The sequence below is a fragment of the Rhea pennata genome, chromosome 1 (genome assembly GCF_028389875.1).
Source record: "Rhea pennata isolate bPtePen1 chromosome 1, bPtePen1.pri, whole genome shotgun sequence".
In the NCBI taxonomy this organism is placed as follows: Eukaryota; Metazoa; Chordata; class Aves; order Rheiformes; family Rheidae; genus Rhea; species Rhea pennata.
The window spans coordinates 1,601,802-1,627,803 of NC_084663.1; the positions used below are offsets into that span (position 1 = coordinate 1,601,802).

The window sequence follows — 26,002 nt, forward strand, 5'->3', positions numbered from 1 at the left end:
ACACACCCCTCCGCACCCCCATTCCCTGCCCCCCAGGGACACCCCACACCCCCCCCTGCACCCCCATTCCTTGCCCCCCAGGGACACCCCACACCCCCCCCCCGCACCCCCATTCCCTGCCCCCCAGGGACACCCCACAACCCACCATCCCTGCACCGCTAGGACACCTCATATGCCCCCCTGGTATCCCTAGGACACCCCAAAACCATCCCCACACCCCTAGGACACCCCACATCCCCCCCGTCCGGCCCCCCCGGACACTCCAACCCCCCCCCCGCACCCTGCCACCCGAGGGACGCCCCCCCACACCCCGAGACCCCGCCCCCGCCGCCGCCTCGGCCCAATAGCGGCGCGGGGCGGGGTGCGCGCGTCCTCCGGCCCCGCCCCCGGCGGGCGGCGCGCCCAATGGGAGCGGCGCGGGGGCGGGGCGGGGGCGGGGCGCGGCGGCTCGGCCCCCACGTGCTCGGCGGCGCTGCAGAGGGGCGCAGCGCATGGAGGCGGCGGGCGGCGCGGCCCCGGCCCCGGCCCCGGCCCCGGCCCCGGCCCCGGCCCCCGGCCGGGCGCGCCCCCCCCAGCCCCCGCCGCAGCCCCCGCCCAAGGGCCGGGAGCTCTTCAGGAGCCAGCGGAAGGAGTCCGAGGTAAGGGCGGGGGGCGGCCGCGCTGGGACCCCCTCGCCCCCGGCGGGGCTTGTTCTGGCCGCTGCTCCGGGCCCCCCCGCAGCCCGCCGCGCCCCTGCCCGGGAGCTGTCGCCCCCCTCCCGGGGACACTGACCCCCAGAGCGTCCCCGCTCCTCCGCCGCGACCCGCGCCGCGGGCTCCCTCCCGCTCCGCCGCTCCCCTGGCGCAGCCGGCAGGAGCCTCCGGCCGCCTCGGCTCGGCTCGGCTCGGCCCGGCCCGGCCCGGCACAGCCGCCGTCCCGCCGGGAGCGGGGAGAAGCATCGGGCTTCTCGCCGGGTCCCGAAGCGCCCGGTGCCGGGGGGAAGCGGGGTTTCGCTGGGAGCCGGGGGCAGAGCCCGCCCGGGGCTGGCGGGGAGAGGGGCCAGCGCCGGCGTCGCCCCGAGGCTTTGCAAGGGCGGCTGAAAGTCGAGCCGGAAAAGGGTAATTTGAAAAACACTTTTTTTTTTTTATTAAAAAAAAAAAAAGGAGGCTTTGAAGGACAACTAATAACCCCGGAGCCGCTGGAGGCCGCCGCGATGGGGCGGGAGGCACAAACATCCCTTTTCGCAGCCCGGGCTCGGATGCGAGTCCTCAGCCGGGAGCGAATCCGCGGCCCCCGGGGGACCCCGCCGCCTGCGGCAGCCCCTGCTCGGCCCCGGGGTTAGGGGCGAAGATCTCGGGCGGTTCGAACCCGGGGGTAAACCAGGAATCCCCCAAACGCCGCTTTCCACCTGCCTTTATCACGCGTTGAAATAGCTGCTCGCGTCCCCCCGCCGGGCACCGGGGCGGGCGGCTCGGCGGCTCCCGAAATCCCGGCTGCGCCTCCCCGGCGGCCTCGCCAAGGCTGTAAAACGCCTCCGGAGCCACCTCCAAGTGTCGCGGTCGGGGCCAGACCGGGGGAAACTCTGGCTTTTCCTGCGCCCCCAGGTTTAGGCTTGATCCGCCGAAGGACGGGGCCGGGCCGGAGCCGTCGCTAATATCAACGACGACAACTCGCGTGCGTTCGGCTGGTGCCGAAACGGGATCCGGGGCCGCCGAGCGGCAAATGCTGTTAATTTTTTGCGTTACTCGTTCATGCGCTGCCTCCGGCCGCCCCCAGCGGGCCGGGCTGCGGCGCCCGCCCGGGAATCCCGCAGAAAAGCTTCACGCTCCAATTATCCGCTGGGATCGCCGCCTTTCCGCAGGCGAGTTTGCAGCCCGCGGAGAAACCGAGGGACGAGGTGGCGCCGCGGGCGGACGCGTCAGGCCGTCCCGGGGGGAGCCCGCCACGCGCTGCAGATGTTCGCTGGCCAGCTGGGCCCCGCATCGGCTTTCCCACGCTGCTCCTGTGGCTATTTTTATACGTCCTTTTCCCAATTCGCACCGTATTTTAAATAGCCCTGGGGCGCTTGCTCCTGGCGGCGCTTCGCCCCGGCGCTGGCCGCTAACCGAAAATGCTCTCCGCAGGGCTCGGTGGACTGCCCCAACCTGGAGTTCGGGTACGGCGACGCCGACGGCTTCGCGGCGGAGCTGGCAGGTACGGCGGGGCTGAGCCGCGCTGGCGGGGCAGTCGAGCCCTTCTCCTCCCCGCAGCCAGGGACAGGCTCAAAATGCCCTGGAAGCCTCTTTGGTCGGTGGTGTTTTGGGGCAGCCCCTCACCGGGGTGTCTGGGCACGATGGCAGCACCTCGCCGCCGGGCCCTCGCCGGCTGGGGACAGGACAGGATGGTTCCCACAAAGGGTAGAGGTCGGTTTTATTTTATTTTTTCATCTTTTCCTGGTTTGATCTGCCCCCCAGATCCCGGGTGGGCGAGCGCCAGAGCAGGTCACCCAGGCGGGTGCTGGAGGCTCCATCCTTGGAGATACCAGCACCCGACTGGACATGGTCCTGGGCAGCCTGCTGTAGGCGACCCCGCTCGCGAAGGGCTTGACAGATGATGATAGTCTCCTTCCTTCCTACCACAACTCAGTTTTGCAGTTCTCTGACACCGAGCTTCTGCCTTGCCTAGAAACCTGTTGCACAGAAGCAGCACGTTGTCCTCCTCTCCAGCCAGCCAAAGGCTACTGCGTCCCTGGGCTCAAAATTACCCAGGCGATAACGAAGGCCACGCGGCCGCTGGAGCACCAGCCAGGCGAGCGGCTTCCCGAGCGGTTCCCGAGCGCCGGGCCGCAGGGCTGCTCCCGGCTGTCGGCTCCGCAACGCCCGCGGGTCGCGCGGCCTCGCGTCCCTCCCCGTCAGGCCCCCCAGGCCTGAAATCGGGGCAGGTTTCGGCCGGCTGCTCCTGTGGTCCCTGCTGTTGCAAACTGGCTTAAGCGGGACAGAAAATCACCTCCCAAAACACCCCCCCACCCCGCCCCGCCAGCAAATGCAGCGCAAATGTCCGTGCTGGGAGCCAGGACCAGGGTGAGACCCGACTTCCCTGAAACTGGTGAAAGGCCAGAAAAAGAAAAGGAAGGGAAAAAGGGACGTGTGAAAGCAGCCAGAGTCGCAGCGGGTTTCAGCGCGGCAGCAGCGACGTGCGCTTGTCTTTATAACCCAGCAACAGCCGTGGATCCTGTTCTGATTTTAATTGATTTCAGTGGATGCGAATCAGGAGGTCCGCGTCCTCCCGGGGCAGGTGGCGTGAGCTCAGCGGGTCCCTTCCCGACCATGAAGTCAGGATGAAAATTAAGCAGAACTTAGTAGCCATCTCTGGATGCCGCCGTGCCCGGTGGACCTGCGGAAGAGCTCTGGGATCCATGCTCGGCTTAGGGCTCGTGTTTCCGTGGGCAAGGGGTGTTTAAGAGCCTGCTGAGGAATTTGGCCAGGAAGAGGAGGGTGAGCCCTCTCTCGGTCACTCCTGACCTCCTTTCTCCACCAGAGCTGTACAGCTACACGGAGGAGCCCGAGTTCATCACCAACCGCAGGTGCTTCGAAGAGGACTTTCGCACCCAAGGTAGGTGCCCCTCAAAAAGCCAACGTGCCCTGGGTGGGAGCGTGGCCCCGGGCAGGAGCGTGTCGCGGGGAGGGATGGGGGACGCTCGCACCCAGCTGGCCCTCACCTCGCCTTTCCAGTGCAGGGCAAGCGATGGCTGGAGCTGGAGGTGGCGCAGCAGAAGGCCTACGTGATGCGCCTGCTGGACAGGCTGGAGGTGGTCAACAGGGACAAGCGGCTGCGAGTGGCACGGGCCGTGCTCTACCTGGCGCAGGGTAATGGCCTGTCCCGGTCACTGGGCGCCGCGCTGGCGAGGGGCTAAACTCGGGGCTGAGACCTGGGGCCAGAGCGTGTCCCCCACACCTGAGCGCTGCCATGGACCCGCTGTCTCAGTTTGCCGAGGAGGGTTTGGAAAAGCCTCCTCTTGGGGTTTTGGACCTTCTGGCCGTGCCCAGGGTGGAGGAAGCGGCACCGCCTGCCAAACCGCAGGTGCTCCTCGGTTCACCCCTTGCTTTAAGGGTGGCTCTCTCCTAAGCGCTGCCTCCCTTTGGCCCTCCTGTCCCCCCTCCAGGCGTGTTCGGGGACTGCGACAACGAAGGTGATGTCCTGCACTGGTCTCGGCACAACAACTTCCTCTTGTACCAGATGGGAACCTTCTCGGCCTTCCTGGAGCTCCTGAACATGGAGATCGAGTGAGAGGACCACCACTGCTGCTTCCTCCTCCTCCTCCTCCCCTCGTCCCTGTGCATTGCACGGTTGAGGCCAGTTCAGCAACAAGCTAGCGGCTGCCCCGGCTGGATTTCTGGCAACCGCAAGGAAGGAGAGGCAACCGTGCCAGGAGGGCCCGGGGGCAAGGCAGGAGGAGGGTTTTGTAGCCACGGCGTGGGCTCGGGCACGGGGTTTTCGCTGCGCTGCAGGTGCTGGTTTTGGCCAGGGTTATTTTTAGCGGCTGCAGCGGGCTGTGCGTGGTGCTGACAGCAGGTTCCTGTCATCTTCCCTGCAGCAACAGCCAGGCCTGCAGCAGCGCCCTGAGGAAGCCGGCCATCTCCTTGGCCGACAGCACGGAGCTCAGGTAACCCCATCTCACCCGCCCTTCTCTGCTCTGCCTGCTTTGCGCTCGGTCTTCCAAGAAACCGGAGATCGGGAAGTGCAGTGAGATAACTGATAGGCACAGTTGCCCTCCCTCATCCTCGGGGTGAGCTGTGACATGAGGCCTTGGTGTCTGCAGCTGTGTGGTTTCTTAGGAGAGGGGAGACCAGGCGCTTGCTGTAAGGAGAAAAACAGCTTCTTCCTTGCAGGCTTCCTCTCTTTCTGGTGCCCCTTAGCAATGGGGCAGGGCAGCAACATTGGATGGAGTGTGTGGGGCAGGAACCCTTGGATGGCAGTGTCACTTCTTGGCCCTGCCGCTGTCTTTGCAGGGTGCTGCTCAGCGTCATGTACCTGATGGTGGAGAACATCCGTGTGGAGCAGGAGCTCGACCCGCCCGAATGGAAAGCCTGCCGTGAGACCTTCCGAACAGAGCTGAGTGAGTCCATTAATTTATTATGCACTAACGAGTTCTCTGCAGTTGGAAAAGTCCAACAGCATGACTTGAGGGATGGGGGAACTGTCCTAAACCTGGTTTGTTCTGGCCCTTTCCTAGGTTTCCCTGTACACACCGAAGAGCCGTTTGCGCTCTTGCTCTTTACCATGGTGACCAAGTTCTGCAGTGGACACGCTCCACACTTTCCCATGAAGAAGGTCCTGCTTCTGCTCTGGAAGGTGCTTCTGGTGGGTGCAGCCCTTCCTCTGCCCAGAAAACCAGTTATTTGGGGAATGGTGCTCTGTCACGGGGTCATGCAGCCTGGGTGTTCTCTGCTGTTTAATCCAGCCCTGACAGGTTACGGAGGATGGTACAAGTGGCTGACACAGGGCAAATGCTGTTGGGGCTTCTGGGAATAGAGGGGACTGAGTCATGCAGAGGATGTGGGATGTAGAACAAGTCTGGAGAAGGAACCAGTGACAAGGTTTCTTCACGTTCAACTCTCCAGTTTGATATCCTCAAGTTGATTTTCACCTGGAAAGCTGGAAGAGCCACAGTGTAGGCGGGATATAGGTTTCCTGCTCTCTCACCTGTCTTCTTGGTCCCTAGTTCACACTGGGCGGATTTGAAGCCCTGCAGGCAATGAAGGTGAAGAAGCGGGAGGAGCTGGGCCTGCCGCCCCTGCCGGAGGACAGCATCCAGGTGATGCGCAGCATGCGAGCGGCCTCGCCGCCCACGTACTCCATGGAGCTCGTGGAGCAGCAGCAGCAGAAGCGTGGCCACCGCAGCCGACGGGTAAGAGCGAGCAAGTCTGCCTGCTGCGCAGCCCGGGAAGCTTTTCCGATGGGGATCGTTTGTTCCTGAGGCCGGTGTGTGCTCAGGACCGTACTTCCCTCCTCCCCGCTGTACGTGCGCGCGCGCGTCTCCCGGGTTAAAGAGGTTGCTGCAGATCTGCCTTGTGCAGATGCATTTGATTTGAAGGACATGAGAGGGCATCTTGACTTTACAGCCACTCTGGGGCAAAGGGCTGGTAAGCGCCGAGGGCCAAGCTGCTCGCAAGCTCATCTTTTTTTCTTAGCTCCTCTGCTAGAGTTGCTGCTTTGTGGTCAGCAGATGAAAATGCCTCTTTTGATGGGGAGAGATGTCTGACAACTCAGCTCAGACTGAAAATGGGAAAGATACCCTCTGTCGCACTTCGTAGGTGAAAAAGCAGCAAAGTTAGAGACTGAGAAGGAGGTCGTTCTTTGTCCAGGCTCTTTTGGCAGCAGATAGGAGGAAAATCATTACCTGAGGAACATTTTGGAGTTTGATCCTTCCAGTATGGAGAGGTCTGAGCTGAGTGGCCAGGAGGGAAGGGGACTCCATGGATTCACTTACATTTCTCTTTCCTCCCACACTTCCCTCTTTTGCTCCAGCCCCTAGTGAAGCAAGACAGTTTGGATATCTACAACGAGAGAGATCCCTTCAAGAATGATGAAGCTGGAGTAGATGAAGAGGAAAATGATGATGTGGACAGTGGGATCGAGGGTGAACTGGACCTGATGGAGCGGGATGCTATTATCCCTGTGATGCCAGCTCAGCGCCCGCCTATTGAAAGGGTATCGTTCCCCAAGGGGCTCCCTTGGGCCCCCAAAGTCAGGTAAAGCCATCTGGTTTCATTGTCATCCTCAGTCCTGCCAGCTTCGTGTCCTGGAATTCACTGTAGGCTGAATGTCAGTCCACAGCAAGTGCTTTGGCAACTTGAACTGAAGTGGCTCCACTTCTTTTCTTTTTCTTTTTTTTTTTTCCCTTAGTTAGTCTTTAGTTAGTCTTTCCTGCACTGGGTTTGGCTGTGGTCTTCCTCACTCTTTACAAGTCAAGTGTGGCCGAGGTTGGCCAATAAGTGGAAGGAAGGGTCATGCTGGCAGTGCCAAAGGTAGCAGGGAGGTGGATTGTCTTGGCTGGAGAGCGGCATGTGGCCGGGGCTGGCAGGACAGTCAGCCTTCCCGGCCGGCGCTGATGGCTCTTGGGAGGGCAGGCTCCTAGATAAATCACCTTGGGAACTGTTTAATAAAAGCACCTCTCATTTACTGTGTGGGTCTCTTGTATTGCCAAACTAAGCCTCCTTGAGTGGCCTTGCTCTCAGCTATGAAGTTGGAGAGGATAAAGAAACTGGTGCCTTCTGAGACCAATCCTGCTACATATGATGTTGGGGAACATTATAAGGGGGTGAAATGCTGTGCCCCCTTCCTTCAAATCAGTGCAGGCTTTTTGCTGTTGGTCTGGTGCCCAGATTTAATCCAGTATCTTTAAAATGCCACAGCAAATGTATTTTCTGACTTGGGAGCAGTGGTAGGATTAGGTGTGTTCATCCAGAATACTCGTAGCAGGGACACAGTAAGAATCTGCCTCCCAAATGGGTCTCTGCACACGCAGTGCCATCATATTTTGTGTTAATGCTCTCGGCTTCTAAATCAAATGACTGCTGTTTTTCTGGGACCTGGAAATCCAGCTGGGCTCTTTCTGCCTTTCTGAGCCGCAGCTCAGGGTTCAGGTCCTTCTTACTGCCCTGAGCCACAGACCAGCTCACCTGAAAGGCGCCCAAGGCAGACTAGATGTTAGCTTGCTCTCCTGTAGCAGTGTGCGGTCTTCAAGGCTTTCGAGATGGGTTTTTTTTTTTTGTGCAGAGAAGCTGCTTGAGGATGTGTGTGCCGGGAGCAGAGAAGCTCAATAAAGAGGTTCTGGCCATAGCGATCTGCTCTGTTTTATCTGCACTCTGAATTCCCTTGGAGTTGCATAGCAAATGTAAATGGTTTTGGTTCACGTCGTTCCTGACCAACCAGAGCAATGCTGGCTCTAGTTGGCTGCAATTAAGACCTCCAGTAATCGATCCTAGAAAGCTAAAAGGCTCTTGCCAGTCACATACCTCTACCTTTCTGAGCAATTGGTGTCCTGATATATGTCTGTTTTTCTCTCTTCTTGTTTTTGTTTCTGTGCTACTCCATCAGACAGAAAGACATCGAGCATTTCCTGGAAGCGAGCAGGAACAAATTCATCGGATTCACGCTTGGACAGTAAGTGTCATGTGTGTAGGTCTGCCAAAGTCTGCAGCGTAACTGCGAGGAGGCAGCCCCAGAGCTGAGGTTTTCTCAGGCCAGCCAGCCCAACACACGCTTAGGACGATACAGAGCAGCGCTTGATCGAGCTGGGGCTGCAGCAGTGCACTTAGTGGTATAAACCATGTTCTGGAAGCAGCTGGTCTCCAGACTCTCTCCAGACACACTCTCTTATTAAAAACCAGACCTACCATGGAAAAAGTGACTCCCAGCTCAAGCAAGAGATGAGTTGGATGAGGTAAGGAGTCAGGAGAATATAGAATCCACAGGAAATTACCCAGTGAATAAATCCGGCTGCAAGCGCAGAGTCATACTGGAAGGGCTCTAGCAGGATACGTTAGTTTAGGCCAGCTCCACCTAGTCCCTTCACTGTCTCCACATTGCTGACACTTGCTCCCTGCTCCATGAAGGTTGTTGGCTCACGCGCCCAGCCTGGCACATGCAGCGAGCCCACAGCTGGCTAGCGATGGAGACATGGTGATGGGCGCAGGCTTGCAGGCTTTCTGGCACTGGGTGTAGCGGGTGAGTCGAGTGGGGGAGCCAGCTAAGCACTACTAGCTCTGTATTACATAGACTAAAGGAAAGATGAGTATTCCAATATTTTGTTCCTCCAAATAACAGGATATTGCACCTGAATTCTTCACCAGATCTCCCTCTTTTACCTAAGCTTTGCTGGGGAGGAGAGGGTAGCATGGGCAGCCCCTCCAAACACCTCTCTGAGCTCCTGACCCATCTGCACTGTGCTCAGCAGGCTCCAGGCTTCCTCTTCTACCTTCTCTTTCTAGTCTGAAATGAAAGTGTTTAAACCTGGATCTCCTTCCAGCCTTGTACTTTTACCTTCTCCCTTCCCCTACAGGGACACAGAAACCCTGATAGGGTTGCCCCGGCCTATTCATGAAAGCGTGAAGACACTCAAGCAGGTAAGATGGGGGCTGCACGTGGGCAAGCCAGCCCTGATGCCCTGCTGAGAGGCATTTGTTCATCTCACCACGCGCCTCACTAGAGCTCCTTTGCTTCTTGGCAGTCAGCAGCCACCTCTGGGACAGGAGCAGACCCACAGTGTTCTTGTGGAGGTGGGGAAACCTTTGGCCAAGGTCACCAGGGCTGCAGAGGGACTGCAGGTCATGCTCTGGTCAAGTCTTGTACATACAAACTTTGTGATAAGGCACTTAGGAAAAATGGCAGGTTACTCAAATATATGCTCTCAGCCAACAGCAAATGTGAAATGTTTCAGTTGTTTTCAATGTTTTTGATCTGAGCTCCTGCTCGCTCAGCCTTTGGAAGTCAATTTGATAAATCCAGTCAGGATGTGAGCAGCTTTAGAAGGTCTAGATACCCACCCATGCCTGCTACACCATTCCCTGCGGTGAGAACTGCTTCCTTGCCTGTGTCCTTTCTGCGCAGAAGCCCCAGAGACTTGCCCTTGCACTTGCTGCTCAGCCGTGTGTGGCCTTACACAGCTGCCGTCGTCTTCTGGCTGGGGGAAAACAGTGACAAAGAAAAACAGGACTAAATGCTTCTGGCTGCCATCTCTGAACCAGCCTTAGGGGTCTCTAAATCTGCCCTTGGCCCACAGCCTCTGGACGTAAGATCACAAAAATACATGATCCCCATTCCTCTTGACTCATAGGTCAGCGTCAGTCCCTCTGAGCGCCGGCTCAGTAACCTCTGCAAAGTGCTGTCTGCTAGGGTCATGCACGTGGATGAATCTTGCGACCTCTCTCCATCTCGTCTACTTCTTCCTGGTCAGGAAGCCCATAGCAGATGCACACTACAACATCACTTGTGTTGGGCTGCCTGCTGATCCTGACCCATCCGCTCTCTGCTGACCCCTTACCCATCCCCAGGCAGAGCTCTGCACATCCCAGCTGCTCTCTCACGTAACAGGTAGCTCTGCTCCTCGCTGTCCCATCCTGTCCTTCGTAAAGAGCCTGCATCCATCCATGGCCCCACGGTGCCCATATAAGCTTCCCTCCCCCCTGCCCCCACAGCTCCATGATCCCCATGAGCTCATAGCTCTGTAGCTGCACACATGCTTGTAACTCCTGTTCGTTCTTCATGCTGGGTGCATTAGTGTATAGGCACTTTTGAGAGGCATCCTGGCTTCCTAGAAAGAGTTGAGAGCTTTCCCTGTAATGTGCTCCCATAGGTATTTCCTTATTTATAGGCATATGCTTGGAGTGATTCCACTTCAGGTCTGTTTTGCTGCTCAAGAGGTCCCTTCTGCTCACAGCACACCAGCCCCTTTGGTTGCCAGCTCTGTCTGCCACATCCTCATTTGATCATTCATTGCTTTTTCTCACCCCCATCATTCCTAGTTCAATGCCTTCCTTACCAGGTTAGCCAGCCGGCTGCTAAAGATACTTCTGCGCTGTTTTGTCAAGTGGATCCCATCTCCACCAAGCAGTGGCCGCTTCTTGAAGATGGTCCGATTGCCATAGATATAAACCCTGCCATTGACACCAGCTGCACAACCAGCTGTTGACCCACAGGATCTGTTCAATCCTCTTCAGGCCTTTCCCCCTCATCAGCAGGTTTGAGGAGACACCACGTGGGCCCTTGGCCATTGCTCCCAGAGCCACATAATCATGCTTGGTACTTTCCAGCTGTCCTGGGCTGGATTGCTGGTGCCCATGTGGAAGAGCAGCGGGGGAAATAGTCCAGAGGGCTGGACAAGCCTTGGCAACCTCACCACAACAGCCCTAATCTGAGCCCCCACAAGCAACATGTGTCCCTCGAGGGCAGATCAGGGGCAGAGCAGGGCCTCCAACCCCCACAGCAGGGAGTTTCCTGCTGCGTACATTTGCCATGTCCTCTGGAAGCTCCTGGAGGAACAGTGGCTTAGCTGGTGCAGAGGCTCCATTCGACCATGGTCTCGGCTCCTACAAGGGATACCTATCCTGAAGTCACATGTCTTCCAGTGGAACAGAAGACTCCTCCTGGGGCCAGAAGTCGCCTGCTCACAGCCTTTCCCATTGTGGGAGTTTCCACCCTCTGACTCAATAGGCACCAAATCTACAGTTGGAGGTTGTCCAGGAGCTGCAGTGCTAGGGTCCAGGAGCTGCAACATCTCAGAGAAGAGCTGGTCAATCTCCTTTTCTTCCTCCCCATGCTGCACACTCTGCTCACCTTCTCCTGCAGCTCCTTGACTTGGCGGCTCAGCTCCTCGCCCACCGTGCACCTCCACAGGCAAACCTGTCAGCCCCAGCCTCGGCACGAGCCGAAGTGCTCCTTGGGAACACGCAGAGCCACAGCCGCCTCCCAGAGCGCTATCTGGGCAAACGCATGGTGCTGCAGGGACAGTTGCTCCAATAGCTGCCGGCTACCATGCCCTGTGGCACATCACCATCACAGCTGAGGCTGCGTGAGCTGTATGTATGATATGTGAGGCACTTCGGGGACAGAGGGATGTCCTACACACAGATGAATTCGCCGTTTATCTGCTATGACCGATCTACCTAACTCAGATACTGTTGCTCTTGCTAAGCATGTATGTGTGTGTGTGGGGGGGGGGATCAGCAAATGTTGTCATTGCTCAGTATGTTCAGCTTTCAACTGTCGTATTACTCTGCCTTTGTTTGTGTATTTTGCCAGCACAAGTACGTTTCCATCTCAGACGTACAGATCAAGAACGAGGAAGAGCTGGAGAAGTGCCCTATGTCGCTGGTAAGAAGTTGCTGCCCTCCGTGGTTAGCTGGAAGTGTGGAGGGAGGATGAGGGAAGCAGCAGCTTCTGAGCGGTGTCATTGTAGTGTGGGCATCCCGCCTCCATGGCCTGGCTGCTCTGCCGGTGACTAGCTAGGGCCTGAGTGGAGATGGCATAAGAGGAGAAAACTTGTGGCTCTCCAGGAATCCATCGGGAAGCAGAGCTTACGACTTGCATATTGTAAAACAGGCTGGCTGCTCTGTGGGTCAAAACTGTGAGGCGTCAATACTCAGGTGCTGACCAGCAACAACCATGAATCTTGGACTGACATGCGTGTCCTTGTCCCAGCAAGCCTGGGCTCACAGTAGAGCCCTGTGTGCTGTGCCATGTGCTTGAGGCAGGCTCTCTTGTACGGAGGATTTCCAAGGTGTTACAGAAATCCGTAAGTTCCCTTAGGACGCACCATGGATACCCCGTGCTCTAAAGCAACACCGTGTTGTGCTCAAACGTACCTGCCAGAACAGCAGTGGAGAAAGGCCCGACAGTGTGGCTATGGCCGTTGTTAAGGCCTCGAGTGTGGACTGGAGGTATCTTTTTCCCGTGTTTCTAATGCTTCTCTGTGCTAGGGGGAAGAGGAAGTCCAAGAAACACCTTGTGAGATCTTGTATCGAGCAATGTTGTACAATCTCCCCCAGTATATGGTAAGGCCATGATTCTTAAAAATTAAAGAAAAGGAGTTTGTTATGGTGGAATGGTGCCAGTGCCCTCCGGCCACTGCAGTGCTGGAGGATCCCAGGGCCGGAGCCAGTCAGGGTTGGCACCCTGTGATCCCTTGAGCTGTGGGAGCTGTAGTATCTACTGACAAGTTGTTGTACTCCGGTGCAGGCCCGACCTGAAGAAGCAGCCTGCAAACTTCACTGGTCCATGGAGCCTTTGACCTTGCTGCTGAGATTAATTTTCAGTTATGATATTGTGTTGATCTCAGTGTGACAACTTGCCGGACCAGGAACCAAACTAAATTAGCATCTTGCTAGATGCAGTTCATGTGACGCCTTCAGTCTCTGCCAACCTGGTAGTCTCTGAAGAGGCATTTGAGCTGTGGGAAGCCCGTTATTCCCAGAGTTAGCCTGCCTTGCTTACAGGGAGGTCACCTGCAGCTTTGCCATGGCCCCAAGTGATTTCCCAGAGCCATATAGTGTGTGTCCTGAAATGCCACTGCATCAAGATGCTAAATGGGCCACTTGCCCTGTGTCCATAGTGGGAGGCAGACAGCCTCAAATGCATGAAGCTTCAGGTGATTCTTGCATTTTTTATCCATGCTGCTAAGCTCAAGGGGATTATGATATGATGCATTAAGTTAATGCTAAAACAGCTGTCATGCTCCCGTTTGTCCAGAGTATGAGAGGGGAGCTTGGGCCTTGACAATCTACCACCGTGAGTAGAACTTGGGCTGATGAGACCCAATGGGCTTGAGGGTTCAGCGAGTCAAGTAAAAGGAAAGCTTTCCCTTTCCTGGGATCATCGACTCACATCGCCTGTGCCTACACTGAGGATCCTCTCCCTCCGCAGATAGCATTGCTGAAGATCCTCCTTGCTGCAGCTCCCACCTCCAAAGCCAAGACCGACTCCATCAACATCCTGGCAGATGTTTTGCCCGAGGAGATGCCGTAAGTTCATCTGCCAGCCAGCTGTTCTTGCTGCAGCGTAAAACCTCTTACCTCATAGGGATAGCTGGGGTTTGCAGATAAGCTCGGGGGGAGGGTCCCAAATTTGGGGAATTGCTCTTTGGATATGTGCAAGCTGTCGTTGCTGCTAGGATGGAGGGTGAAAGCTGTAGAAGTTAATGCTGCTTTTTAAGAAGTGTAACAACTTGTGTTCTGGGCAGCCCCGACCTCTGTTAGCGGGCACAACCGTGTTACAGCGCGAATGCCCTGGACACCCAGCGCGGGTCTGGAGAGCGCTCCCCCGGGTCTAAGCATGGACCAGGGAAGAAGAGGCTGTCCATGGCCAAGTGAACCAGAGAGTAATTAGGCAAGCTTTAATATTTGGCAGCAGACCTGCTCTCCTGAGAGGTCTCTTTCTTCTAAGCAAAGTGGGGTTTCGGTGTGGGGCTCTTGGCAGGAGGCAATGAGGGGAGCTGCTCCCTCAGCTAATAGCACAGCGCACGGAAAAGCCTTGGGAATTAACAGTGCTTATAATACAAACGCTGTGTACAGAGAAGTATTTTAGATTCCAGATGTTCTGAATTTTTTAAATGCTTTTGGAAATAAAATGACCCTTTAATAGATGTTAGCAGTTGCAGGGGGAAGGAGCTGACTGTTTTTCTTTCTAGAACTGAAACAAATCGTAAATATATATGAGCATCTGGTAGTTCCTGGTCATGCCACTTGCCAGGCCTGGCAGAGGGCGGCCCCCGTTTTCCTAAAGAGGAAAGGGGGGTGATGGGAACAGGCGTCCCAAGGCAATGCGAGGGCCCCCTGCTCTGCTCCAGCTGCTTCTGCTTTCTAGCAGAAAAAGCCTCTCTGTGGCGCCTGGCCGGATGACCACGACCACAGCAGCCCCCGCCGACGGTCCTCCTTGCTCCCAGCCCCATCACGCTGTTGCCTTCTTTCCCTCCAAACCAGCATCACTGTTCTCCAGAGCATGAAGCTGGGGATTGACGTGAACAGGCACAAGGAGATTATCGTAAAGAGCATCTCTGCCTTGCTGCTGCTGCTCCTGAAGCACCTCAAGCTGAACCACATCTACCAGGTGAGCGCTGAGAACGAGGTGATGAAGGGGCTCATCAAGCAAATGCGTCCCTGACAGCCCCACTCTTAAAAGCCCTCTCCAATAAATTAGCAGAAGCTGCAGACTGGTTTTCCATAGGGATGAACCTTAGCCCCGGGACATGATTTTTATCCCATTACTCATGCCAGGATAACCTGCCTGCAATACATCTTTGCATGAGTGTGGACAGGATCCCTTCCACCCATGAGGCAGTAGCCTTCAGCCTCCTGGAGCAGTCACACTGGGCCTGACCAGCGGCTTACAGGCTGAAATCTCGGAGATGAGCATGAGCAGAAGCCTTGCTGGCACACGGAGGAAGGGGGTGGGGTTAGACAAGATCCTTTTTTTGTTCTGCCTTGTCTCCAGTTACAAACAGTAGTGCTAGATGGGACCTGGAGAAGTCATCTAATCCGTTCCTCTGTCCCTAGGCAGGATCAAATTCTTAGGGCTCCTGTTTCAGCAGAGCCTACGTGTCTGTGTCCTCGACGCGGTTTGAGTTCTCGCCTGCATAACACCAGCTGAGCTGTAAGCCCATGAAGGGCTCTGCATGGTGCAGAGCCCGTTCCCAGCCCACCCTGTGAGTCCCACACTCGAGAAGATGGTTGGTTGGTTGTTTTTTAGAGGTTCCAGCATGGTACAAATCCAGCTGTGTTAGGAGCCCACTGATATTTGTGATAAAAAAAAGGAAAAAAAAATCCATTCACTGGATTGGATAAAAAAATACATTTTGCAGTCCTACGTTTGCTCTGCCGCCCCCCCCCCCCGCCATGTCCCTTAGCTGACTGACGTTCATTCATTTTTCTCACTTCAGCCCCAAAACTGAGTCCTCTGATTCTTCCTCCCTGTTGCAGTCTGGTGCTTAGTCTGGAGTTTTGGGGGGTTTTTTTCCCTGATTTGGCTTTTGGGTTTGATTTTGGGTGAGTCGTGAGAGCTTCTCGTGCCAGTCACCTGTACACAGACCCAGTCTCTGGAAGTCAGTGGCCTCCGTGCAGATCAGCTCGGGGGTTGAGGTGCCTCTGCCAGGGAAGCAAATGGAGAAAACGGAGAGCACAGGGCTTTGCTAGGAGTTACCCCTCTGCTGCCCTCTTGGTCTAGCAGGAACAGTGCAGACCTGGCCAACGCAAGCTCAGAGGTGAGGATCCTGCCCCTCTCGCTGTGTGTCCAAACAGACTGAGCCCGGGGTTTGCTTGGAGCCTGGTGGAGGCTCATGCAGCGAGGTGCTCTTCAAAGAGCCCCTTCATGGTGGGGAGTAAAGGACATGAGCAGGGAGCTTGCAAGCCAACGGGGATCGTGCTCTAGTTTTGTTCAGGTTTAGTATTCCTTACATCTCTTGTCTGAGCCAACAGAGAAATGCTATCGAATTACTGCGGCTCTCCAAGCTGCTACGTGCTGCTGGGAGCTGCACGGGCAAGCTCGCAGCCAGCTGTAGTAAGGAAAGAGCTGGTGGAGCCAGGGAGCTGCTGGCGGATCTGAGCCCTATCGGTGGCCAGTCTCCTCCTCCAGGATTGCTGTGAAGCCCCCAGGCAACCCGCTTTCCCTCTGCGCTTTGTTAGACCTTTGCTAAATAGGGTCAGGAAAAGGAGGTTTAAATCAGGACTGTGGTCGGGATGACGCTAGCCCCTGGCAGCTACCCTGCAGAGAAGTGGGTGCACCTCGGCTCCTGGGTAGAGGCGTCTGCGTTCACAAACAACGGCAGCGGCGTGCTGTCGGTGCCTTCCTGAGTACGGCCAGCCGGTGCCGTGCCAAGCCGCAAGGAGCGGCAGCGAACTGCTTCTTCTTTCAGCGGTCGAGGCTGCTTGCAGGTTAGCGAGAGGCACGGATGGCCCAGGCTGCACGGACAGGACGTTGCTGCTATTTATATGCCTCTCCTGAGAGAAGCGGAGAGGTTTCTTGTATTATGCAAACATACATTTCCAGACCACTTAATGTTTAAAGAGGGAGAGAAATTAAATGCATATGTGAAGGCAAAGGCACATTTTTTAAGTTGAAACTTGAAAACACACTGGAGTTAGCATGGGGCAGCAATAGGCAGTTACCGTCCTTTCTCATAGCATAGCTGCACCTCCATCTTCCCTCTCCTCCATCCTTACAGATATGCTTTTTTGCCACAGATTTTATCTTGAAAAGCTACTATGCAGTCATTAGATGCATCTATCCTTAAACTAATGCCATCAGGTCTGTATAGCCACCCTATGGCAAACCATTTTCCAAATGGTGGGAGTTGCTGTATATGACGCACGCCTTATACAACAGACTGACCTACAGTGCAAGCAGGAGATGGTCTGCGAGGTGATGAGAGCAAACCATCAAGACTGCATTGCTTTCGAACAGCACTGGTACTCCATTCACAGGTTATTGCTCCCAGTTGTTCTAGCTAATGGTGACGCATTTCACTTCTCTTCCTCAGTTTGAGTACGTGTCCCAACATTTGGTGTTTGCCAACTGCATCCCGCTGATCCTGAAGTTCTTCAACCAAAACATCATGTCTTATATCACTGCCAAAAACAGGTACAGCCACTGCTTGTGAAGAAAGACGATTAACCAGGGAGGCTTTGTGTATGAGGAAACCCAATATGCAAATGCATAGTGGGATCAAGTGACCTTTGGTCGCCAGCACAGCTCTAAGGCAGTGCGTTGTGTACTACGCGAATGCACTAAGCAAGAATAAACTCTTTCTGGGTGATGAGGAAGATTAGGTGGATGGGTTTCAGTCTCTGAGTACTCCCAAAAACGCATGCAGATTCCTCTGTCCCTGCCTAGCTTGCTTGTAATGGGCTTGCTTTTCGTGGCTACCTGGACTCCTGCAAGGTAGTCCACTGTCCCCAGGCTCTTGTGGGCCACAGCCTGGAAACAGCTAGACTTGCTAGACTCCTCTAGGGCTGTTCCACTTTTTATGGTTGTGATTCAGTTTTCCTGAGCTGTTTGGGCTTTAAATAGTTGTCGCTGCCTTTTACTTCTGCTAATTTGAGAAAGGCACCAGGCCCTTTACTTGAATCTGTGTGTGGCTGGCTGGCAATCCATCAGACACTGGTGAATGATGCGCGGGCGCTGTCCTGCAGCACTGTCTGCAGGACTTTGTCAGAATCAGATGTATGGACCCAATTTCAGTGTCACTGCAACAGGCAATATTGTAAGTGATGCTAATACAGTGCCAGGAACTTGGGGCAAAGGAGGTTATGGCTTCTGGACACAAGCCGGCTTGCGCAGGGCTGCTCAGGCTCTATCTGTGTGGTGCCACCAGCTCGAGGGTTGTGGTGAGTGGAATCCAGTGAGGAGCATCCATTCTTGGTGTCAGACAAGCCCTTCCCATGCCAAATGCCTTAAATGAAACGTTTACAAGATCTCTTGACCTTAGGTCTTTAGTCTGAATTGCTTCTGACTTAGTGGTAGTTGCCACGAGCCAGCTTATGGCTCAGAGTCTGGAGTGAGAGGCAAATGGCAAACGAGGGGAACACAAGAAGTGAAGCGGTATGATCATGCGCTCTTCATTTTAAATTAATTGCATATCTCAGGGCATGCATAGCATCAGTGCATGTGTGTGTCTGTGTACAAATATATGTGTTTGTGTATATGTACATATATGTATAATCTGTGTGTGTGTGTATATATATATATATACATACATACATATATGTATATTTCTCATTGGCTGTGTTTATAAAGACAAGTCCTCTTTGTGAATTTTCTTGATGATAATACTCTATCAGATAACCTAAGAACTGTTCTTTTTTTCTTTTTCCTTCTTTTGTGGTATGTGTATAAATAAATAATCTGTCATGTCTTAATAGACCTAAATCCTTCAAGTCCTCATTAATGCACTCAGGACGTGCTTCCGAGCCAAGAAGAACCGGCATGTTCCCTTAAGCCAAGACACGAGGCGGTTCTGAGGCTGGAAGCTGCCTGTGTTATTGTAAATGCAAGCGGCTGGCACATCTGTGCACCAGCCGCTACGGAGCCGTTCACAAACTGGTATTCCTGGCCATGCAAACCACTTACTGTGCGAGGCACTTCTGCCTGTGCTGCCAGGTGGCACCGTAATTCCAAGTCCGTGCACAGGGAATGACGATCTTGCAGATTCCTGGGGGATAACAGTGAGATTATTTGAAGGAGTTGCTTTAATACTGGCCTGTTCCTTAATGAGTCCTCTTTTCTTGTCTTCCACAGTATCTCTGTCCTGGATTATCCCTATTGTACAGTGCATGATTTGCCCGAGCTCACTGCAGAAAGCCTGGTAAGCAGAACAGAAAGCATCCTTCTAACTGGTATTGCTATATGCAAGAGGGTGAGGAAGGATTTATTTTCTTTATTCTGTCCTCTTTTTCTATACCCCCAGCCATTCCGAAATTAGACTCTTTTTCCTCCAGATTTTGAGATGCCACCACCGCTACTCTGACTCATTAGCAGTCACAGGGAGGCGGGGGAGGAGGGACTTCTGCGTTAGTGCACCCTATAAAAAGTTGGTTTGGGGGGAGTTTCCCTTCATGTCTCCAGACTCCAGAGACTGCTTTTAAAAGCATTTGTCCAGAGGCTATTGCCTCCCAGTTTTTCAAAGATCTGAGCACTCACATTTTGTAAAATGCTGGCAGATTATGGAACAAACTGAACCAAATCCCCTCCGGAGCTTAGTCTGAGCATTAGGCAGACTGGGCAGTGCAATGGGCTGTGTGAACCTGCGGGTTGCAGAGGAGACAGGTTCCTAACTGCCATATTTCAGAGGGAGTTTGCAAAGCAGTTTGGACTTGGACTGTGATGTTCTTCCAATGGGCATGAGCATTTGTGTTAACGGGGACTGGGATCAGAGGGAAGGGAGAGCGCAGCATTGCTGGCACTGCTAAATGAAGAAGGAATCATTTACATGGAACCTGACTAAAGCCTGCCCTGGCGAGCACGACCTCATGTTGCCTGGCCACTAAAATCTGGAGCGTACGCTGTTTTCCTTACCTTAGTAAAAAGGTAAGTTAAAATCATTAAAATAAGATGATGGATGTTGTTTAGGTTCTATGGGCCAAAGCTGCTCCTGAATCCCTCTAGAAAGCTGCAACAGTAAAACTGATTTTATTGGATTTGTGGCCACGGCACTTCAGATGCGGCTCCGTGATGCAAAGCGCTACCCTGCCCTAGGCTGATTACACCACATCGAATCTGTATGAAAAGCTGCAGTGGATCACGTGCTGGCAGGGATGGCGATGGCGACACTTGCCCACCCGGTGCTGCGCGCTCCCTTGCTGCCTCCTCGCCGTCCCGCCTGCCCCTTAGCCAATGCTCCTTGCCTTCGTTTGCATGTCTGCTCCCGGGTGATCACTCCTGGGGACCGGCTTCAGGCCTGCCACGGTTTGTGATCGTCCCTGCGGCCACCCCCAAACGCAGGGTGCTCCTGCCTGTGAGCCACCGGCCGCATCGCGGCCCGAGGAGGACATCTAGCGACACGTCCCTGCGTGCTCGCTCGGCCCCCATGGCTCACACCAACACTCTCGCCACCCGGCCCCGGGAGAAGAACCAATTTTTGTCAGGAGGAGGACACAGATAATCCTCCCGGGCCACCTCTCCCCGCAGGGTCTGCTCCCCGGGCTGGGAGCTGGTGCTGCCTGGCGGTACCTCCTCACTGTCCTCCAGCAGACGTGATGGTTATCCTCACGGGGGAGGCAGCCGAGCTGGAAACCCGGAAGGCAACGCTGCCGCAGGTCTCTGGGAAGCCGGTGACTGCATTAGTGCCCACGTTTTGGGCTCCCCCCCCGCGAGCTGAGCTTTTTGGGGAGCACTGACGGGTCAGCTCGCCTCTCGCAGAGGGGGACATTGCGTGGAGCACCGCTTCAGCACCGGCACAGGTCTCACGCGTGGCCATACCTGTGCTGGCTTTGAGGTGCTCTGCTTTAATATATAAATGAAAAGCAGCATTTTATTTTACGCTATGAGTCTGATGAAAACACATCTCCTTGAGCAGTTCTGAGAATGCATGGTTTTGTCTCGGTTTTGGATGAGTAGGGTATTTGTCTGCTAGCAAATAATAAACCACCAGTCCAAAAACTTTATTAGAAAACATGCAAGAACCTACTTGAATGTTACCGTGCATCCCTGTCTTTGGGAGGGTACTCCTGAACGTAAAGACCTGAAAGGCTCCTCAAAAAGTGTGTTGTCTGGCTGAAATGAAAGTAAATCTTAATATTTTCTTCTTGAGAAATCCTCGTCTCTGAGTGACAGGCCACATCAAATTTGAAACTGGGCTGCTGTTAGGGAGGGCTCTGGGAGCAAAGCTAGTCCTGGTTTTATTTTGTTTTTTTCCAGACAGGTAGCATAGCCGAGATGATCCTAAACTGCACGCTCCTGACCTCTTCCATGCCGCAGAGTGACACTTGGTCATATTCCTACTTAACCAAGTTCTAGTTTTCATTTTTCTTTTTCTAGTTATATTGCTTGGCTCAACATCAAAAAAAAAAAAAAAAAAAAAAAGAGCGACATGCGGTGTAGTCCTCCCAGAAAGGTGGTGTCTATCTAGCAGAAATTCTACTTTGCTATCAGGAGAGATAAGTGTCTCCTGATATTCTGGAGATAAGCGTGTGTGTGTGTGTGTGTGTGTGTGTGTGTGTGTGTGTGTGTGTATTTGTGTTTCTTCAGCCAACATTTTATGCAGTGAGTTTTAGCTTGCTTATTTATTTCTACGCTGACGCGGTGATTTGAAAGGACTAGCATCACGCTCCTTGCCCCATTTCTTGGTTGATGTGACAGCTGGGTGGAATACAGCAGAGAGCACGCGCTTACATATTAATTCTCTGAGAAACAAAGTAGTGTGCAGCAGAGTCTTTTCCGGGTGACGGACCCTTTGGTGTGGATCAGGAGCCAACAGCAGACCAGATAAATCCTCCCGCCTGTGACGCTGGTACTAGTTTATTCAGCCGGGAAAGGGCTGCAGCGGGTGGGACCCCCTCCCAGCACAGCCACAGCCTCTGCTGGCGGAGAAGCGCATCTGCTCAGCGTGGCTTTTCCCAAAGCGCAGAATTAAATAAATCTACTGGCAGCGAGCACTTTCTTGTTGGCCTATAAAAATTATATGTGCACTAGCATTTTCACCAGCTTACTGAATTGATAGATTTGGGGCTGGCTTTTAAGAGCCGAAGGTATTACGCTGGCAGGCTTTCCTCATGTAAATGTAGTTTGAAAGCTGGATTAGATTTTTCTGGTAGCAGCGGTACGCCAGAGTCGCCCTCCCCGCCGAGCTCTCCCTCCCCAGAGCCTGGAGTGGGTGTCAGGCTGCATTTTTTTCATGAGTTAAGGTTGTGGCTTGCTCTAAGTGGCGTATAAATTAAGCAGCGCTTGCTTCTGCTCTCATCTCCAGATAGGTTATTTGTGGGACACTTCTGCTGTGCTCAGTGCTGCTCAAACAGCAAACCAGTTACTACACTGTGGGAGTTACCAAGCTGAACCTCAGGGGTGCTTACATATAGAGCTAATATTTAAAATAATACATGAGCTGCACTTAAGTTGGAGGGGATCTGTGTAATACAAGTCTTGTCCTCCCAATACGAGTGCTACTCTGTGTCATCCTTCACTGCTGCGATTTCATTTTATTTCTCTGCAGTATGTCCTCTAAGCTTGTGGTGATTTACAAATTAATTCATATAATTAAGAAAACCAATTCTCTAAGCAGTGGTGATTACTAGGCTGTAATGTGAACAATGAGTAGAAATCTATCACAGTGTATGTTTCCCATGAAGGAATAAATGTGATTTATCTTGGATCATACTCTAAACCTAGGTGTAAATGAAAACCCTAAATGTAAATTAAAAAGCTGGTTTTGTCTGAGTTTTTCAGAAGAGTTTTTCCCAGAATCTGTCAGCTTGTCAGCAGCATGATTGATAACCCAAATGAGGAAGGAATGGTGCTCCTTACTCCCCATCTGAAATAAGCCTTGTACAGATGCTGCAGCCAAATAGTAAAAATCAGGACTTTTTTGCAAAAGGAGAGCTCTGTGACGGTGCCTTTGCCTGCTGCAGTCAGGGTCACGCTCTTCCTCCCCGTCTCCACCTGCAGGAAGCTGGCGACAACAACCAGTTCTGCTGGAGAAACCTCTTCTCCTGCATTAACTTGCTGAGGATCCTCAACAAGCTGACCAAGTGGAAGCACTCCAGGACGATGGTAAGGCAGAGGAATGACATTAGTGATATTTATGCCTATGGCCCTCCACCCCCACGCAGCAGGTTTTGGCTACGTTGAATGCTCCTAAGGGCTCTGGGTTCGTACTGCACGTGTGCCAGGTGTCAGCGCCCAAGGCCTTCTCGACGTACAGGCAGTATTTGCGTTGATTTGTTTAATGCGTTGTCTTGGTTTGTGTTCGCCTATGACCAGATGCTGGTAGTCTTTAAGTCAGCCCCAATACTGAAGCGCGCTCTGAAGGTGAAACAAGCTATGATGCAGTTGTATGTCCTAAAGCTGTTGAAAATCCAGACCAAATACCTGGGGCGCCAGTGGAGAAAGAGCAACATGAAGACCATGTCTGCCATCTACCAGAAAGTGCGGCACCGCATGAACGATGACTGGGCTTACGGCAATGGTGAGTATTGCCGAGGAGGAGCCTTCTTGTGCTCAAAGCAGAAATCACCGTGCGAGGTTTTTGTATCTTTTGCTATCTTCTATCTCATGACCCGTTAGGATCCCATAAGCTTGTTTTGGTTAGCACTGGCAATTTTTTCAGAAGCCATAAAGCCTCATTCAGCACCATCAGGAGGGAACAATTGATTTCATGAGAGCTGGATATAATCAGCTCAAAATAAAACAGTCAGCTTGGGTCCCCAAGACAAGGCTTTCCATCCAGACCAGCCCATGTCTGCAGAGCATCCCCTTTGAGCTTGCTGTTTTGTAGTGTAAAAGCTGTAAGCTCGGTAATATCTGCGGTACCGATTCCGTTAGCCACGAAGTAGCTGAACACTTCTTGTGTCTGCGCCAGACGTGCGTGCATAGGCATGGCCGCGGAGTGCAAATCTGACGAGGAGCTCGGGGTCACAGCCCGGCAGTGCGGACGTCAGCCTCCGTAGCCTGAAACACAGACCAGATGTGCCTTATGGAGCAAATGACTATTTCATGTAGATATAGAGTTCGCAAAGACCACGTTTCAAAATACTGATTTTTTTTTTTTTTTGAAAAATTTTGCATGTTTAAATAATATGACTAAAATATCCTGGCTATTACAGCCCATTCAACATCCTTTGTAGCTTTTCAACATCGTTCATAGTTAAATTTACCTAAAATTTAAGAATGTTTGTTTTCAGTACATTATGGTAATCTTGCCAGGCTTTAACTATATGTATTAAACCAACTGTTCTTTATCTCCGTCTCAGACATTGTTGAAATTTGCAGTAAAAGTGGTAGAGTTGCTCTGAGAAAAGCCTGAGTTTAGTAATTGTACAGATTCCTTAATGCACACTGAAAAGCAGAAATAATTGCATTTCTGTAGGAAGCTTTCTGGCACTGCTTAATTTACAAGTGATGTTAACATATTTAAATAAATTAAAATGCATACATAATGTGATCTGGATAGGAATAATAATTAGGGATAACTGACTGGCTAATACTCTGGTCAGTTCAGGGATGTGATTGCTGTAAAGTCTTCATCCTCTTGTTTTGCTAAAACCTTATCTGAATTATGCTTTCACATTACTGCGGGTGTCTGGGTTCTGTTTCTTCTTAAACACAGACATTGATGCAAGACCCTGGGATTTCCAAGCTGAAGAATGCACGCTAAGAGCCAACATTGAAGCCTTCAATAGCCGAAGATACGACAAACCGCAAGACTCAGAATTTGCGCCGGTGGACAACTGCTTACAGAGCGTGCTGGGACAGCGGCTGGAGCTCCCGGAGGATTTCCACTACTCCTATGAACTGTGGCTGGAGAGGGAGGTTTTTTCCCAGCCCATTCGCTGGGAAGAGCTGCTACACTATCAGTGAAAGAGGCACATTAACTTGAACCAAATTCCCCCTCAATACTGATGTAAGGTGCTGAGGAAAGGAAGACTATTTTGGGCAGGGGTGTTCTTAAGTACAGCTGAAAAAGAAGACCAACTTTTAATGAGAGAATCAGCCTTTTTATCCATCCAGACACCCCTGAGTATATGACTGCACATCTTTTGGAGCTCTCTCCTTTCCTTTGACTTCTTGGAGGCCATGCAATATATACAAATTTGCACATGGTAGCCAAGTACCAGCTTCTAATGCCATCTTAGTGGTAATCTCGAGAGGCCTTTGAGCTTACCTAGATTTCACTCTACATTTACACCAGTGCATGAAAGATCAGAATCTGGGCTTGGTTAGCTCTGTTCAGGCACATAAGTTTGCTGTAAGAGCACCTCAACTGTGAAAGGTTTTCACCTCTCCTAAATATCCCACACTGTGCCTAATTTATTTTCGTTTAGTCACTTCTGGATGTCCATGAGCTGCTTTGAACATCCCACTGCCACAAACAAGATGCCCCAGTTCCCTGCTGAAGTTAGTCCAACTATTTCTTGGATTCATCTGCAACAATCTCAAGCAGAGGCTACAGGCTGAATAGCCCAAAGAAGACTGAATTATCTTGTCCCTAGAGCAGCATCAGTGCTGCTGAGATTGTAGAACCTGGCTCACAGAGGCTTGTTTCCAAAACTAACAGGTTTTGCTTCATTCACCCAGGACAGTAATTCATTACCTTTTCCATCACTATGCTTTCTTTTACCACTGCATTCTCTTAACTTTCACGTTAGAGTAAAATGAGCAGTACGCTGTGTTCAGAGCTGTGGGGAAGGTTGACTGCCATGTTTCTATTTGATACCAGTTCAGCAGCTCCATGCAAACTCTACACTTGCAGGTAAAGCCACGTTGCACGGGCATGCCAGCCGAAGGTAGACTGAAAACCCTGGTGTCTGGTTAGCGCGGTGGGACAAGCCCCCGAATGAGTCTCGGTCCTTGGTGCAGTGCGTGGACAGCAGTCCCTTCTGCTCAGCCAAGGCCCTTCCTGAGGGCTGTGCTGAAATGGCAAGCTCCGTTTCACAGTACTTTTTTCAGTATTGTAATGACGAGGCCTGCAAATTACGAGCTTTCTCTACAGAATCTTATCAGCTCAGCACAGCAAAGACCTTAGCACAATTTTGGATTTATATTTCCCCCTTCTCACAAAACCAGGAATTTAGCTTTTGTCAAACAAGTATGTGTTAATATAGTGCAGGAAAGATTTTACTTCTCTTAAACTGTAATACTATCTGTATATCAAGCACACAAGTGATAAAAACACATGTATTCATTATGACAGGATTCATGCTTATTGCTGTGGAAATAAACTGAGAATGTTTCCTTAATGTGGTTTGTAAGAGGCATTTTTTTAAAGAAAAATATCATTAGCAAGCCTGCTTGCCTTTTCAAATATGCTTTTGTTCAAAATAAACCAGAACAACTTTTAAGTGCA

General features: G+C 52.7%; 1 protein-coding gene across 1 annotated transcript; it reads left to right on the top strand.

Moving 5' to 3' along the window:
• Window positions 1–560: 560 nt before the first annotated feature.
• STRIP2 (striatin interacting protein 2) lies at window positions 561–26,002 on the top strand (the record flags this gene model as incomplete). The annotated part of the gene is made up of 21 exons (XM_062579868.1): window positions 561–638; window positions 2,103–2,172; window positions 3,496–3,570; window positions 3,690–3,824; window positions 4,121–4,241; window positions 4,553–4,621; window positions 4,968–5,074; window positions 5,192–5,319; window positions 5,681–5,866; window positions 6,487–6,710; window positions 8,059–8,124; window positions 9,023–9,086; window positions 11,761–11,832; window positions 12,438–12,512; window positions 13,381–13,478; window positions 14,436–14,562; window positions 16,988–17,088; window positions 18,745–18,811; window positions 22,606–22,710; window positions 22,921–23,125; window positions 24,266–26,002. Coding segments are annotated over 21 exons (2,424 nt in total), but the record flags the coding sequence as incomplete, so codon positions are not given.